At 37.7% G+C, this 14,478-nt stretch overlaps 1 protein-coding gene across 1 annotated transcript in view; it reads left to right on the plus strand.

Moving 5' to 3' along the window:
* CPS1 (carbamoyl-phosphate synthase 1) overlaps positions 1-14,478 on the plus strand; it is a 140,392-nt gene that overhangs the window by 47,843 nt on the left and 78,071 nt on the right. The window contains exons 14-19 of the mRNA XM_068967575.1: positions 2,752-2,941; positions 4,236-4,393; positions 5,904-6,032; positions 9,164-9,308; positions 11,079-11,289; positions 13,094-13,292. Of these exons, the coding sequence (XP_068823676.1) occupies positions 2,752-2,941; positions 4,236-4,393; positions 5,904-6,032; positions 9,164-9,308; positions 11,079-11,289; positions 13,094-13,292 (1,032 nt within the window). The remainder of the gene's footprint in view (positions 1-2,751; positions 2,942-4,235; positions 4,394-5,903; positions 6,033-9,163; positions 9,309-11,078; positions 11,290-13,093; positions 13,293-14,478) is intronic.

Here is a 14,478-nt window from a genome sequence, read left to right on the forward strand (position 1 = left end):
TAGGGAAGGCAGCAAGAGGCCAACCAACATGAAAGATGGCCAAATTTTTCCTTTTTCTCTTTATTTTATTCAGTACTCTATATACAGAGATTTTTCTCCTAACAGATGTCTGTTGAAAATAGACATAACCCCCAGCCCCAATTACTTTACTCTTCTTTCCATTTGTTTTTAATACTCTTCTCCATACAGTGTGTTCACCCACGTGCACACAGGCTTTTTACGTACGTTTTCAAAGTGTGCTTCATTTCACAGTTCAGTTCAGTTCAGTTGCTCAGTCGTGTCCCACTCTCTGCGACCTCAAGGACTGCAGCATGCCAGGCTTCCCTGTCCTTCACTATCTTCCAGAGTTTGCTCAAATTCATGTCCATTGAGTTGGTAATGCTATCCAACCATTTCATCCTCTATTTCACTGTATTGAGGTTAAACTTATCTTTAGATAGATAATTAGTGGGTGTCCAATGGTTAAGATCGGTTAGAACACAATTTAAATGTGTATGGAGTTTAGAACACATTAAACTAGCCTGCAGTTTTTTTTATCCTATTTGGTAGTTTTATTAAGAACTAATATTTTCATAGCTTGTATTAATATTTTATATGCATTGTATCCAAAAGGTGAAGTTATACATTTTAGATGAATAGGAATTATTAGATATAGTACTATAATTAATTAAGAGGTTAATAGATATGAATTTATGAACTAAATATTTAAAAACATGCATACAGTATAGCTGGAAATATATTAGAAAAAATGATGTAACATTTATTAAAAAGGTTTGAAATTATTTCTAAGTTTTAAAATGAATAGAAGCTCATTACATGCATTTATGGGAACTTTTCCTATATAATTTGATTTATAAAAAGTTATATTCATTGTATAGCACATTCAAGAAAATACTTAACAAATATACTTTTCTGTTGTTACTTTTCTAGAGCAGTGAGACCTTCTATAACTTCTGTTAATGATGTGTTCTTCATTTGGACTCAATTATTTAAATTCTAACTTATATTTTAAATGCATCTGCTTATCTATCTGTATCCATTCAATATTTTGTTAATAATACTCTTTTTGAAAAACAATTCCTTACAGTTTTAGAGAGGAAAGGACATAGGACTTGAACCCTAAGACTTGGATTACAGTCCTAATTTTGTTTTTTATCACCTGTGTGATCTTTGGCAAGTCACTTAATCTTGTTAAATCTCAATTTCTTCATCTGTAAGGTGAAAATTTCTTTCACAGTTTTGCTATAAAAATAATGTAAATCAAGTAAAAATAACATCACAAGTTTTAAGGCACTATTTGAATTTAAGGTAGCATGAAATATATCTCATTTTTCATCCAGACCCTTCCCCTAAGGATATGTAGGGCTTTCAAGGATGATTTCTATACTTTCATTTGAATATTTTGTTGACTTTTTAGAAGAGTTCAAAATTGACATGTTGATGGGTAAACAAAAAAGAACCATCAGGCCATATTTCATAATAATTATTTTACTAACTGTCACCATTATCCTGGTTTATATAGTTATTATCCTTAGTACCCTACATGAAGAATTATTTTAGGGGTCTCTCCAGATGTTAGGTGGGGAAGACAGTGGCACCCCACCCCAGTACTCTTGCCTGGAAAATCCCATGGACAGAGGAGCCTGGTGGGCTGCAGTCTATGGGGTCGCTAAGAGTCGGACACGACTGAGCGACTTGACTTTCACTTCTCACTTTCATGCACTGGAGAAGGAAATGGCAACCCACTCCAGTATTCTTGCCTGGAGAATCCCAGGGATGGGGGAGCCTGGTAGGCTGCCGTCTATGGGGTCGCACAGAGTTGGACACGACTGAAGCGACTTAGCAGCAGCAGCAGCAGCAGCAGCCAGATGCCAGGAATGAGATAGGGCTATGAATATTGTCACATACACATATACACACAAATTTTTCTTTTTTCTTTTTCTTTGCCATATGGTCATTTTCTTTTTATATTATATGTATAAACAGTTGTATAATGCTCTTTGTCAGAGCACTACAGCAGGCATGAAAATCTAAGGAAAATGGAAACCAGCAGAAGGCTCTCAGTGCTTCCAGCTAGATGGAAATACATTATCTTGCATTTAAAGCACATGCTCAATGTTATTTTTCAAGAAACATTAGAAAAGGAAGCAGTTTTGATGTTGTCTTTTTTCCATTTTATATTTTACTCATTTAGAAAAAATCAGAATATTTTATTTTTTTAAGGTCAATTGAGCTGTAAAGTTGTGTAGTATTTGCAGACCTCTGGTCAAATTCTATAGAAAACATCTCCAGCTTTGCTTGATACGTGTAGCGACAAGGAATTTAGAATGATTGTCATGAGGTAGCTAAGAGTTGGCACGACTGAGCGACTTCGCTTTCACTTTTCACTTTCATGGATTGGAGAAGGCAATGGCACCCCACTCCAGTGTTCTTGCTTGGAGAATCCCAGAGACGGAGGAGCCTGGTGGGCTTCTGTCTATGGGGTCGCACAGAGTCGGACACGACTGAAGTGACTTAGCAGCAGCAGCAGCAGCAGCTCTTTTAGGATAGTTTTATTTTCAAGCAATTTTCTTTCTTCCTCTCACCAAATGATTGCCATCTTTTAACTTCCATTCACAATGGTCCTGTTACTGATCTCTGCAGCCCATGGAATAACCTAAAATTTTGTTACCCAATAATCCTCTTCATTTGAATTATGACTATTCTCTTTAGATCATGTGTTAAGATTCTAGATCCTTTTGTTTCTTTCAGGAAGAAAATGTCAAAACTGTCCTGATGAACCCAAATATTGCATCGGTGCAAACCAATGAAGTGGGCTTAAAGCAAGCAGATACTGTCTACTTTCTTCCCATCACCCCTCAGTTTGTCACAGAGGTCATCAAAGCGGAACGGCCAGATGGGTTAATTCTAGGCATGGGTGGCCAGACAGCTCTGAATTGCGGTGAGTTCTTTTATTTGCAGAGTTCTGGTTTATGTACTTATATATAGCAATTTGTTTTCATTTATTTAACAGTTGAGCTCTATGTGTTCATAAAAGCTTTCCTCTGTGTGAGGAAGCTTAGCAGACAGCCACATGATAATGTCACATGATGAATATTACCAGTTTATTTCCCAGAACAGCTGGGGGACAAAAGGGAAACCTTTTCCTTTAATGCTTTGTGGTAGTTAAGTAGGTTTTTTTGAATCCCCTCCTCTGTCCCATGATACTGCTTTTCTCTGCTTCCAGTGAAACTCTGAGAACTACTATGAATGTAAAATGAAAATTAACATTGATTAAGTGCTCTGTGCTCTTATGTGTCACATATATTTTCGTGGTCACATAGATGAGTCTCTCTATCATCCCTTCACACAACTGCTGAGTCTAAGCTCTGTTCTATTTAAAATGTTTTAAACCTTTAGAAATAGATCATTATTGAGAATCCCATTGCTAGTTCCAGGAAGCAGTTGATGATGTAATGTGTATATCAACTGTAAAAAGCAGTCAAAATTGATGTCAAATTAGTGGGAACACAAACAATTTTGATAATTTTTAGCCCAGATAGAAACCCACATCAGTGGGATTATTTAAATAAGAGAAGTTCATTATAGAAATAGACTTTCCTTAGAAGGAAAGGAAATATACTAAAATCTTAAGCCTTACAGTAATCCTATGATTTTTATTAATTAGAATAATGAATTCTATTCTGAGAATAAAAGTGAACATACATGTAATAGTAACAAGAACAAAGTGCATGTGTGTGCTAAGTAGCTTCGGCCATGTCTGACTCTTTGCGACCCTATGGACTGTAGCCCTCCAGGCTCCTCTGTCCATGGGATTCTGCGGGCAAGAATACTAGGGTGGGTTGCCAAACCCTCCTCAAAGGGATTTTCCCAAGCCAGGGATCGAACCCACATCTCTTAAACCTCCTGCATTGGCAGGTAGGTGCTTTACCACTAGTGCCAACCTGAAAAGCCCAGTACCAGCAAAAAATTTTTGGAAAAATAAATTCTGAAGATATTTTAGCACCAACAAAATACATTGCTAAAATGTCTTCAGAATTTTTCTTTCAAAACTTTTATTTACCCTAAGTATAATTCTTTTGTGGCCAATGGGGGTTTTTTGTAGTTAAGATTTATTTTTTAAAAAAGTTGCATTCAGATATCTGTGACAGAAAACATAAAATATTTTAAAAACAGATTTATTTTGCTTATTTATTTTTGTTATGTATTTATTTATTTATTTTGTTGTTCTGTAGGAGTGGAATTATTCAAGAGAGGTGTGCTCAAGGAATATGGTGTGAAAGTCCTGGGAACTTCAGTTGAATCCATTATGGCCACAGAAGATAGACAGCTGTTCTCAGACAAACTAAACGAAATTAATGAAAAGATTGCTCCAAGCTTTGCAGTGGAATCGGTAAGAAATCATTGTTCTAGAGAAGCAGGGCCATTATCTGTCTTGCATTTAGAGAGAATGATTTATCATGCTGAAAAATAATAGTGTTTTATTTACATATATTTTTTCCAGAAATGTGTTAGTACTTCAGAGACACTGTGTATTAATTGCAACATTCAACTGAAACATTAAGGATACATATTAATATTTTATTTTATGAAAAGGGAAGCATAAACCCACAGGTGATATGGTTTATCAATGGCTGAAGTGCCCTGAGTATCAGATCTCCTGAATCAAAACAAAGAAGCATATCAACTTGCAATGCCAAAGTAATTTTTATCTTCTTCCTGGGATTAGTCACACATTTTGTGAGAATGTCCTACAAACAGGAAATGATTGATTTTAAATTTTTTGTTAGAATGTAATAAACATTTTACAATAAAATCATCTACAAAAAAGGCCATTGGATCTAATCAGTAATATTTATAATTGAGAAACCTGTGGCTTAGTTGTTTAAAGAGGAAAGTTTGTTTTGCATTTCTCTTAATCATGTTCCATAGTGTCCTGTACCTATTGATAGGCTTTTACCGGATGCCAGGAAAAAGTCGGACTTTCTGTATATCTGTTTTTGTCTGTGACTTTATTCCTGATTTCAGGCATACGGTCAGTGAAATGGGGGTAGTGGAAGCAGTTTCTGCTGCAACTTCCCCATTGTAGAAACAGGCAGATCTTCTGGGATACGGCAGATACTGCCGGGACAACTAAAAATGGGCTATGTGTGTTTTCAGAAAAGAGCGTTATCAAGTACATAGTATGTTGCAAGGCTGTCAATCAGGAACAGTCCCAGGATAGCTCTGCTGAACATTTGGAAAGCTCCTGCTATGCATTTATTCTTTCATTGCCCGATTTAATCATGTCCTTGCTTCCTTAGGATGAGAAACAGGCATATGGGAAAGGTGTGATTACACTCCCATTGGTAGTGTAATAATATTCCATGACAGAAAAATATAGCCACCATATGTTGTATTCTGTAAGTTAAAAAAAAAAAAAAAATCCAAGCTTCTGGGACTACTCTCTGACTGAACTTGAAAAATGAAAACTCTTGTTCTATGTAGCGTTCCAGTTAGACTCTGTAGTAGAAAGCCTTTTTTTGTTAAGGGATGAAGACTTTTACACTGAATTTAAAATTTCAATATGGCCCTCATTCTCAAATTAATGACAATTATTTTGCCTTTGGTCATTATTTTTATTTTTTAACAATTTATCATTGTTTTAATATTTTTATTAAATTTTAATAAAATTTACCCCAAAAGGATTAGAAAAGAGCCTTCACTGTACATTAAAAAATCCTAAAATTTAACTTAAAATCCTTAAAATACTACTTGTTTCTCAGAAGGCAATGAGGGAATAATCGAACATGGTCTTTTCCCCCGAATAAACTGACACACTTGAATCACCAGACTCTCTTGGTTGGTCTTCTCTGCTAGTGTGGTCAGCATTTACAGCTTTGAGTCCATGTTCTTGTTGACAGATTGAGGACGCACTGAAGGCAGCAGACGCCATTGGCTACCCGGTGATGATCCGTTCTGCTTACGCCCTGGGCGGGTTAGGCTCAGGCCTCTGTCCCAATAGGGAGACCTTAATGGACCTCAGCACAAAGGTATGTGTTTTTGCAGACCAAATTCTTACCAACCAAGAAAATTCCCTGATATACTCTTTCAATTAAAGAAAGTTACGTAGATGGAAAAGATGACCTTTTTTTCTGTTTATAAATCACTGCCACATCTCTAAATTGTTGTCCAAGAGATGACTCTTTTGAAATGGAGGTACAGTGCAGTTATTTACACTGGACACAGCCTTAACCCAATCCCAGGGACAGGAGCCTGGTGGGCTGCCATCTAGGGGGTCGCACAGAGTCGGACACGACTGAAGTGACTTAGCAGTAGCAGCAGCCTAAACCCAAGGTCCATCTCCACTGTACTGTCTACTGATTTCATTGTGGGGTAGCCAATCCAATTCCATCTCCCTCTGCTTCAAAATCTGCTCCAAAACACATATGATGTTAAGCTTATTTTAGTGGCTTAAAAAAACACCCAGAATATAATATTCCATTTTGCTGTTATGTTTTGAAACAATTTGACATGGATGGTGTCCAGTAAGGGAAATGTAACATACTGAGCAGCTTAGTTTTACTTCAAATTTAGGTGTCTAAAATAAATACAGTATAAACCTCATAGTGTCATGAATGAGTGGTTTCTCTGCCAACTGCCACACACACATATAAGCAAAAGTGAGATTTGAGTGCTTACAATTTACTTTTCAGCAAAATCACTCTAACGTATTTCTGAACACTTCTTTTCTTAAGTATTAAAGGGAAAATCTTGAGAAAATTCAGATATGCTCCAAAAAATAGATATTAACAAAGAAACCATGCCCCATGAAAGCAGTGACTTTTGTTCACAGTTAATGAATGTGTTTGTGCCCAAGAGGCTCATATAACTTTCCATGGGGCAGTTATGGATACAAAGCTGACAGAATTATTGTGATGGCTATTTTGGGGGGTGTTGAGTAACTATCAAGCAGAGTTTATACCTTTATCATTACTTTTTGGAGTGAAAGAACAAAAAATGAGGTCCTTGAATTGTAAGATTTTGAGAATAGATAAATAAACTTAAATGTGCTTAAATAACTGCAGGGCTTCCTTGGTGGTTCAGTGATAAAGAATCCACCTGCCAAACAGGAGGCATGGGTTTGGTCTTTGGGTTAGGAAGATCCTCTGGAGAAGGAAATGGAAACCCATTCTAGTATTCTTACCTGGGAAATGCTATGGACAGAGGACCCTGGCAGGCTACAGTCCATGGGGTTGCAAAACAGTTGGATTTGGACTTAGTAACTAAACAACAACAAAATAACTGCAATGGCAAATTTACATGTCCAAAACTGGGACTGAGTTTTTCTAAAGTTGCCAAAACAATCCCCTACAAAGGGAAACATATCTAATATGAATGTTTCTTGTTTCCATTCTGGACTTTTGAATCATGTATTTAAAGAAAAGATGCTTATGGAGGTATACATTTTTTTTTCCTCTAGCACATTAGATGTTCCTAATGTTTTTAATATTAATAACCTCATTATTACTGTCAATCATGACAAGGCATATTTATTGTCAATTAAATTTTTTTTTTACAGTATAAAAGCACTCTGAATATTCAGTCATCCAAAATATTTACAGTGAAGATTAACTTTGGAATGGGATACTTTAAAATTATTTGTACAGCTAGCTTTTCCCGTGAGAAAAATGATGTGTATTGTTATAGTCTAAGCAAAATAATCTGCCTGCAGTGTAGGAGATCTGGGCTCAGTCCCTGAATTGGGAAAATCTCCTGGAGAAGGGAATGGCAACCCACCCCTATATTCTTGCCTGGAGATCCCATGGACAGAGAAGCCTGGTAGGCTATAGTCCATGGGTTCACAAAGAGTGGGAAACAATTGAGTGACTAACACTTTCACTTTCAAGCTACCCCTGACTCTCTTGAGATTATATTCAGCATCATTAGAAACTGCATTAACCTGATGTAGGTCCCTAAATTAATCTTTGTATAAAATCTGAGACTTGAAAGAAAAAGAAGCTGAGGCAACAGTGGAAGCTGATCTTAATTGTCCTTGTGTCCAGTCTATTCCATTAGAATGCAAAAGGCTTCCCCCTATTCATCTCCTTTGTTTCTGAGATTTCTTCTATTAGCAGGTAATCCAAATGATAAATTAATCATTATTAAGTTGTTCACACTGGCTACAGAGTTTCTTAACCACTTTGAAAACCTCATCATGGGTAGCGGTGAGGCCAAAAGTGTTACATTTTCAAGTGCACATGCTGGAGCCTGTAGTGTTTACTGAGGTTAAAAAAAATAGTGTTGAGGCACATCACAGAATAACTTACATTGAGTTATTATTTCATTATGGTAGCTGCTAATAATTTGAAAAATTTCAGACTACTTTGTCCAGTTGCTTTTATTGCCTTCACAAATCAAATCTATTATGAGACAAAGGGACATTTCTTCCTTGGATTTTTCAGCAACTAAATGTCCTAAGGTTAGAGACCGCCTCTTTCAGATTTTGGGTTCAGCATTCTACTTACCAATGGGTACAGAGTAAATAAGGAATGATAATTATACTAATTCATATCTGTTTAATCAGGCATGCATGATATATGACTCAATATTTAAGCACTTAGGCAGTGATTACCCATAATAATAGCTGCATATGATTCTTCTAATTCCCAAGTTTCATATGCCATCTTGGCTAACTGTTTACAACCATCATCATCTCCTTTCTTCTCCTCATCAACATCAAGTGACTTTTATTGTGTATGTTCTTTACAAAGCATCCTCAGCTATTTTAGAGAAAGACAGAGTCTTTAGACTTATTTTTCCATATTTATTTGCACTTATCACATTTTCGGGTTTCACAGAAGCCTAGTTACTGAAATAATTTCATTTTCCTTTGCCTGATTGCTCAATTATTTTCTCTTTTGCCTAAATTAGTTTGATTTAATGTCATATCAGCACTTTGAATGGCAAGCCTCAATAATATAAATCAAGCATATTCACTGCAGGATGCTATTCCTAGTACCTCACTGATTTTCTGACACATGGTGCCTTCTGGAGCATAGAAAAGGATGGAGACTAGGCTTGAGACTTCAGTGGGACCAGGGTTTAGGCTGCGGCACTTTGCCAAATACATTAAACCTAGTTCCTTTCTTATTCTTTGATTTCTTTTTTCACCAATTTCCAGGCTTTTGCTATGACCAACCAGATTCTGGTGGAGAAGTCAGTGACAGGTTGGAAAGAAATAGAATATGAAGTGGTCCGAGATGCTAATGACAACTGTGTCACTGTCTGTAACATGGAAAATGTTGATGCCATGGGTGTTCACACAGGTAGGCAAAGAATCTTCAAGCATTATGGTAATGCCTTCAACTCATGTCTCTGATGGCTCAAAGCACTTGTTATTAAGTTCCTTTCTTTAAATTACTATTCTTAGCAGGCACAATAGTGATAAAATTTTACACATACCTATTTCACAGGATTGAAAATACTCCCATATTTAATTTCATCTTCATAAGAACTCTCTGAAGTAGGGGATGTATTATTATCTTGATTTCACTTGAGGAAGGGGTCAAATATAAGCAATATAGTGAAGGTAAAATATGTAAGACTTGATGTTGAGAAATAGGGTGTGAGATTAAGAAGCCTTAAAGCAGACTGAGTTTTAGTCACCAAGTGAATAAGAAAATAGCCACAGTAAATAGAAATAGATGAAATAAATAAGTTTCTCAGGAAGTGAAGCTAGTTAGACAAGAGGGAAAAGAGGATGACTTAGGATTTAGAAATGCTAAATTTGAAGGGTGGGTGTAAATCCCTAAAAGAGGTTTGAGAATATAGAGTTGTAATTCAAGAAAAAGGATAAAAGTAAAGAAGTTAATGCAAGGTTATTGGAAGTCTTGGTATAAAGGAAATAGTGGAAACTGGAAGCATCGACAGTATTCAAGACCGTAGGTGTAGAAAGAAAGCTAGAGTCAATGATCAAACCCTGGGAAAGAGATTTACAGGGCAGAAGAAAAAGAAAGAAAGGATTGGTGTCGAAGAAAAAGAAGGGAGTGATAGTTACCAAGTAAACCAATGTAGGCACAAATTTTATAAAAGAGCTTTGATTTTGACTGTGGCAAATACTATGAAAGGTAAAAAATGAGGATTTAATGTTGCTTTTGGATATTTAAGAGAACAGTTTGAATGCAAGGTCGGTTATGTGAGCCATGTGGAAAGGAATTATATGGTTACGAGTGATGAGTAGAACTGGTAAACTTTCAAGAGGTTTAGTCATTAAGGAATGAGAGAGATGTTTCTTGTAACCATCTGGCAGTTGGGAAAGGGGCTTTTTGAGCTATAGTGATTAGAGCTTGTTTGTAGGCGGAAAGGATGGTGACTAAGGAACAACGTATTGAAGTTACAGGGGACTGTGATGGGAGAGAAGTGAGAAAATGGGAAGGGATGTGATACAGAAAACTGATGGATGAGCCAGGATAGGTGAAGAGGAGTTGATATTTTATGGAAGGAAGAACTTGAGAGATGATATATGATACAGAGAACAGAAACTGAAGAAGTTAATGTCAGTCGAGTAAGTAGATGACTAAGCCTTGATTGCTGGATGCGTTTGGGAAAGCTTAGAGTGATTTCTGTAAACATGTCTGAGCTATCATGGCTTCCCTGATAGCTCAGTTGGTGAAGAACCCACCTGCAATGCAGGAGACCCTGGTTCAATCCCTGGGTTGGGAAGGTCCGCTGGAGAAGGGATAGGCTACCCACTCCAGTATTCTTGGGCTTCCCCTGTGGCTCAGCTGGTAAAGAATCTGCCCACAAGGTGGGAGACCTGGGTTCTATCCCTGGGTTGGGAAGATCTCCTGGAGAAGAGAAAGGCTACTCACTCCAGTATTCTGACCTGGAGAATTCCATGGACTGTGTAGTCTATTGTCCGAGTAATATAGGTGAAACAATCAGAGGGAACGTGCCTTGTATGTATTTCCTTAAGATAATTCTATTCCCAGCAAACCTTTAGCCTATTCTGTGTCTTGGGTCACGCAAATGGATTGTTAAGTCACTAAGTTGGTTTAGATATGCTTCTAAATAACAAGTGTTTCTTGGATGTACAGGTGATTCAGTTGTTGTGGCCCCTGCCCAGACACTCTCCAACGCGGAGTTTCAGTTGTTGAGACGTGTTTCAATCAATGTCGTTCGCCACTTGGGCATCGTGGGTGAATGCAACATTCAATTTGCCCTTCATCCTACCTCCATGGAATACTGCATCATTGAAGTGAATGCCAGATTGTCCCGAAGCTCTGCCCTGGCCTCAAAGGCTACCGGGTAAGACCAGAACGATTGACCATGGGTCTGCAGATTCTTTACAGACTGATTTGGAAGAGTGACAGCTAGTGAAAGACTGTGCTGCATTTGCAAATTATAGTTCCCATTTATGTAGGCTGGCTCCCAGTCACATACTCTATAAACGTGGTTATTAATGAGCTTGCTGCCAGATTGAGGCAAACGGTTTTGTGAGCTGGCTTTGTTTGCTGGCTAATCATAAACTAATCAAAATCTGGGTGGTCAAAACCGGCTGTGAAAAATCTGCTTCTTAATTGCACTTTGCAGATGTTGTTAAAAAGTGCAAATTAATCCTTAATTTTAGTCCTCAACTATCTTTTTCAGGTGTATAGCAAGCGTTAGACAAAAAATATAGTTCTCTTGACTCAAGGATGTAATCACATTATTTATTTCAGCAAAACTTCGCAAGACCAAATAACATGTGGTTTGTCCATAGGTAAATCTCACAATTAAAGGAATTTATATCTATTTAACAATTGCTAGCAAGCACAACTGGAAGGAAAATTAATTAATGCCTTTTGTATCTTTTAATATATTTAACATCTGGTATTTAAATTCCATGCCATTTATATGAAAATATATTTACCGCTAAAGGTATTTTGGGGGCTTCCGTGGTGGTAGCTCAGATGGCATATAATCTGCCTGCAATGCAGGAGACCCAGATTCAGTCCCTGTGCTGGGAAGAACTTCTAGAGAAGGGCATGACAACCTTCTCCAGTATTCTAGCCTGGAGAGTCCTATGGACAGAAGAACCTGGTGGGCTTTATAGTCTATGGGGTCACAGTGTCGGATATGACTGAGTAACTAAGCACACACGAAGGTATTTTTATGTAGCTACACTGTTTCATGGAGTTTTGACCTAAGAAAGAGTCAGGGAACCTGAATTATCCTTTTCATTCTTCCATTGACTGTGGGACTTTGGATACATCAGTATTATCTCTGTCATTTTCCTCACTTATTCGATTGGGAAGTTGTACTAAAGGACTCATATATAATTCTATAGTTCTGTGAATTGATTTATCAAATACAATTACCCAAGCTGACATTCCAGAAGAGTATAATCAAGTTTCCAGAATATTAGCTGTGTAAAGAACCCAAAGTTCAAAGATAATATGGAGACAAAGCAAGGACCCGAACTTTCAAGGACTGCATTTTATGATCATTACATACTCCACTGTTATTATTGTTGATTAGTTGCTAAGTCATGTCCAACTCTTTGCAACCCCATGAACTGTAGCCAGTCAGGTTCCTCTGTCTATGGAATTTTCCAGGCAAGAAGACTGGAATAGGTTGCCATTTCCTTCTCCAGGGGATCTTCTTGACCCAGGGATCAAACCCACATCTCCTGCATTGGCAGGCAGATTCTTTACCATTGAGCCAGCTGGGAAGCCCACATACGCCATAGTACCAGCTAACTTCACCGTCTTCCCATGTATATATTTTTATAAAAGAATATTTTGTAGATTCTTAGTGAAGTTTATACACAAGTGAGTACTTTATTTATCAAGGAAACTATTGATTTTGGACTGAAGAGTTGAAGGTTGGGAGTTGTAACACTGCATGTCAGGCATAGAGAGTGAACTCTTTTGTGATTCATGCCTCTGTACTTTGTTATGACTCACTATGTTTTATAAGGAGCTATTAAATTTTCATTCAGAACCAAAAATCAGGTATGCTTTATACCGTGATGTGAAATAATACAAAAATTTCTAAGAAAAGCCAATTTATATTTTGAGCTGTTGTTAATACTTATTGCTGAAAGAAAAAATTGTCTCCTCTTTTACAGTTACCCATTGGCATTCATTGCTGCAAAGATTGCCCTGGGAATTCCACTTCCAGAAATCAAGAACGTTGTATCAGGGAAGACATCAGCCTGCTTTGAACCTAGCCTGGATTACATGGTTACCAAGATTCCCCGCTGGGATCTTGATCGTTTTCATGGAACTTCTAGCCGAATTGGTAGTTCTATGAAAAGTGTAGGAGAGGTGAGTCCTTAGTTAATTCCTTTAGTTCACTCTTCTCAGTTATTTTGTCAAACCCTTAATGTCATTGAAAGTCTTAAGTTTCCTTGGTTACTGGGCTCTTGACTGGAAGATACTTCAGTTAAGTTCAATTCCGTTGCTTAGTCATGTCTGACTCTTTGAGAGCCCATGGACTGCAGCACACCAGGCTTCCCTGTCCATCACCAACTCCCTGAGCTTGCTCAAACTCATGTCCATCAAGTCAGTGATTCCAACCAACCAACCATCTCATCCTCTGTTGCTCCCTTCTCCTCCTACCCTCAATTTTTCCCAGAATCAGTCTTTTCCAGTGAATCAGTTCTTTGCATCAGGTGCCCAAAGTATTGGAGCTTCAGCTTCAGCATCAGTGTTGATTTCCTTTAGGACTGACTGGTTTGATCTCCTTGCTATCCAAGGGACTCTCAAGAGTCTTTACCAGCACCACAGCTCAAAAGCATCAACTCTTTGGCATTCAGCTTTCTTTATGGTCCAACTCTCACAAGCATACATGACTACTGGAAAACCATAGCTTTGATTATAAGGACCTTTGTTGGCAAAGTAATATCTTTGCTTTTTAATATGCTGTCTATATTGGTCATAGCTTTTCTTCCAAGAAGCAAGTGTCTTTTAATTTCCTGGCTGCAGTCACCATCTGCAGTGATTTTGGAGCCCAAGAAAATAAAGTCTCTCACTGTTTCCACTGTTTCTCTGTCTATTTGCCATGAGGTGATGGGACTGGATGCCATGATCAGTTCAACTCAAATTAGTAAACATTTCCTGAGTTTGTCCCTTGGACTGTAAGGAGATCAAACCAGTCAATTGTAAAGGAAATCAGTCCTGAATATTCATTGGAAGGACAGATGATGTACCTGAAGCTCCAATACTTTGGGCACCTATGTGAAGAACTGACTTATTGGAAAAGACCCTGATGCTGGGAAAGATTGAAGGCAGGAGGACAAGGGGACGACAGAGGATGAGATGGTTGGATGGCATCATTGACTCTATGGACATGAGTTTGAGCAAGGTCAGGGAGTTGGTGATGGACAGGGAAGCCTGGTGTGCAGCCTGTGTGTGCCATGGGATCTCAAACAGTTGAACACAACTTAGCTACTGAACTGAACTGAACTACTACATATAAACACTGGAATGACAGAAATAGTGAATGAGATGT

The sequence above is a fragment of the Capricornis sumatraensis genome, chromosome 3, assembly GCF_032405125.1.
Source record: "Capricornis sumatraensis isolate serow.1 chromosome 3, serow.2, whole genome shotgun sequence".
Classification (NCBI taxonomy): domain Eukaryota; kingdom Metazoa; phylum Chordata; class Mammalia; order Artiodactyla; family Bovidae; genus Capricornis; species Capricornis sumatraensis.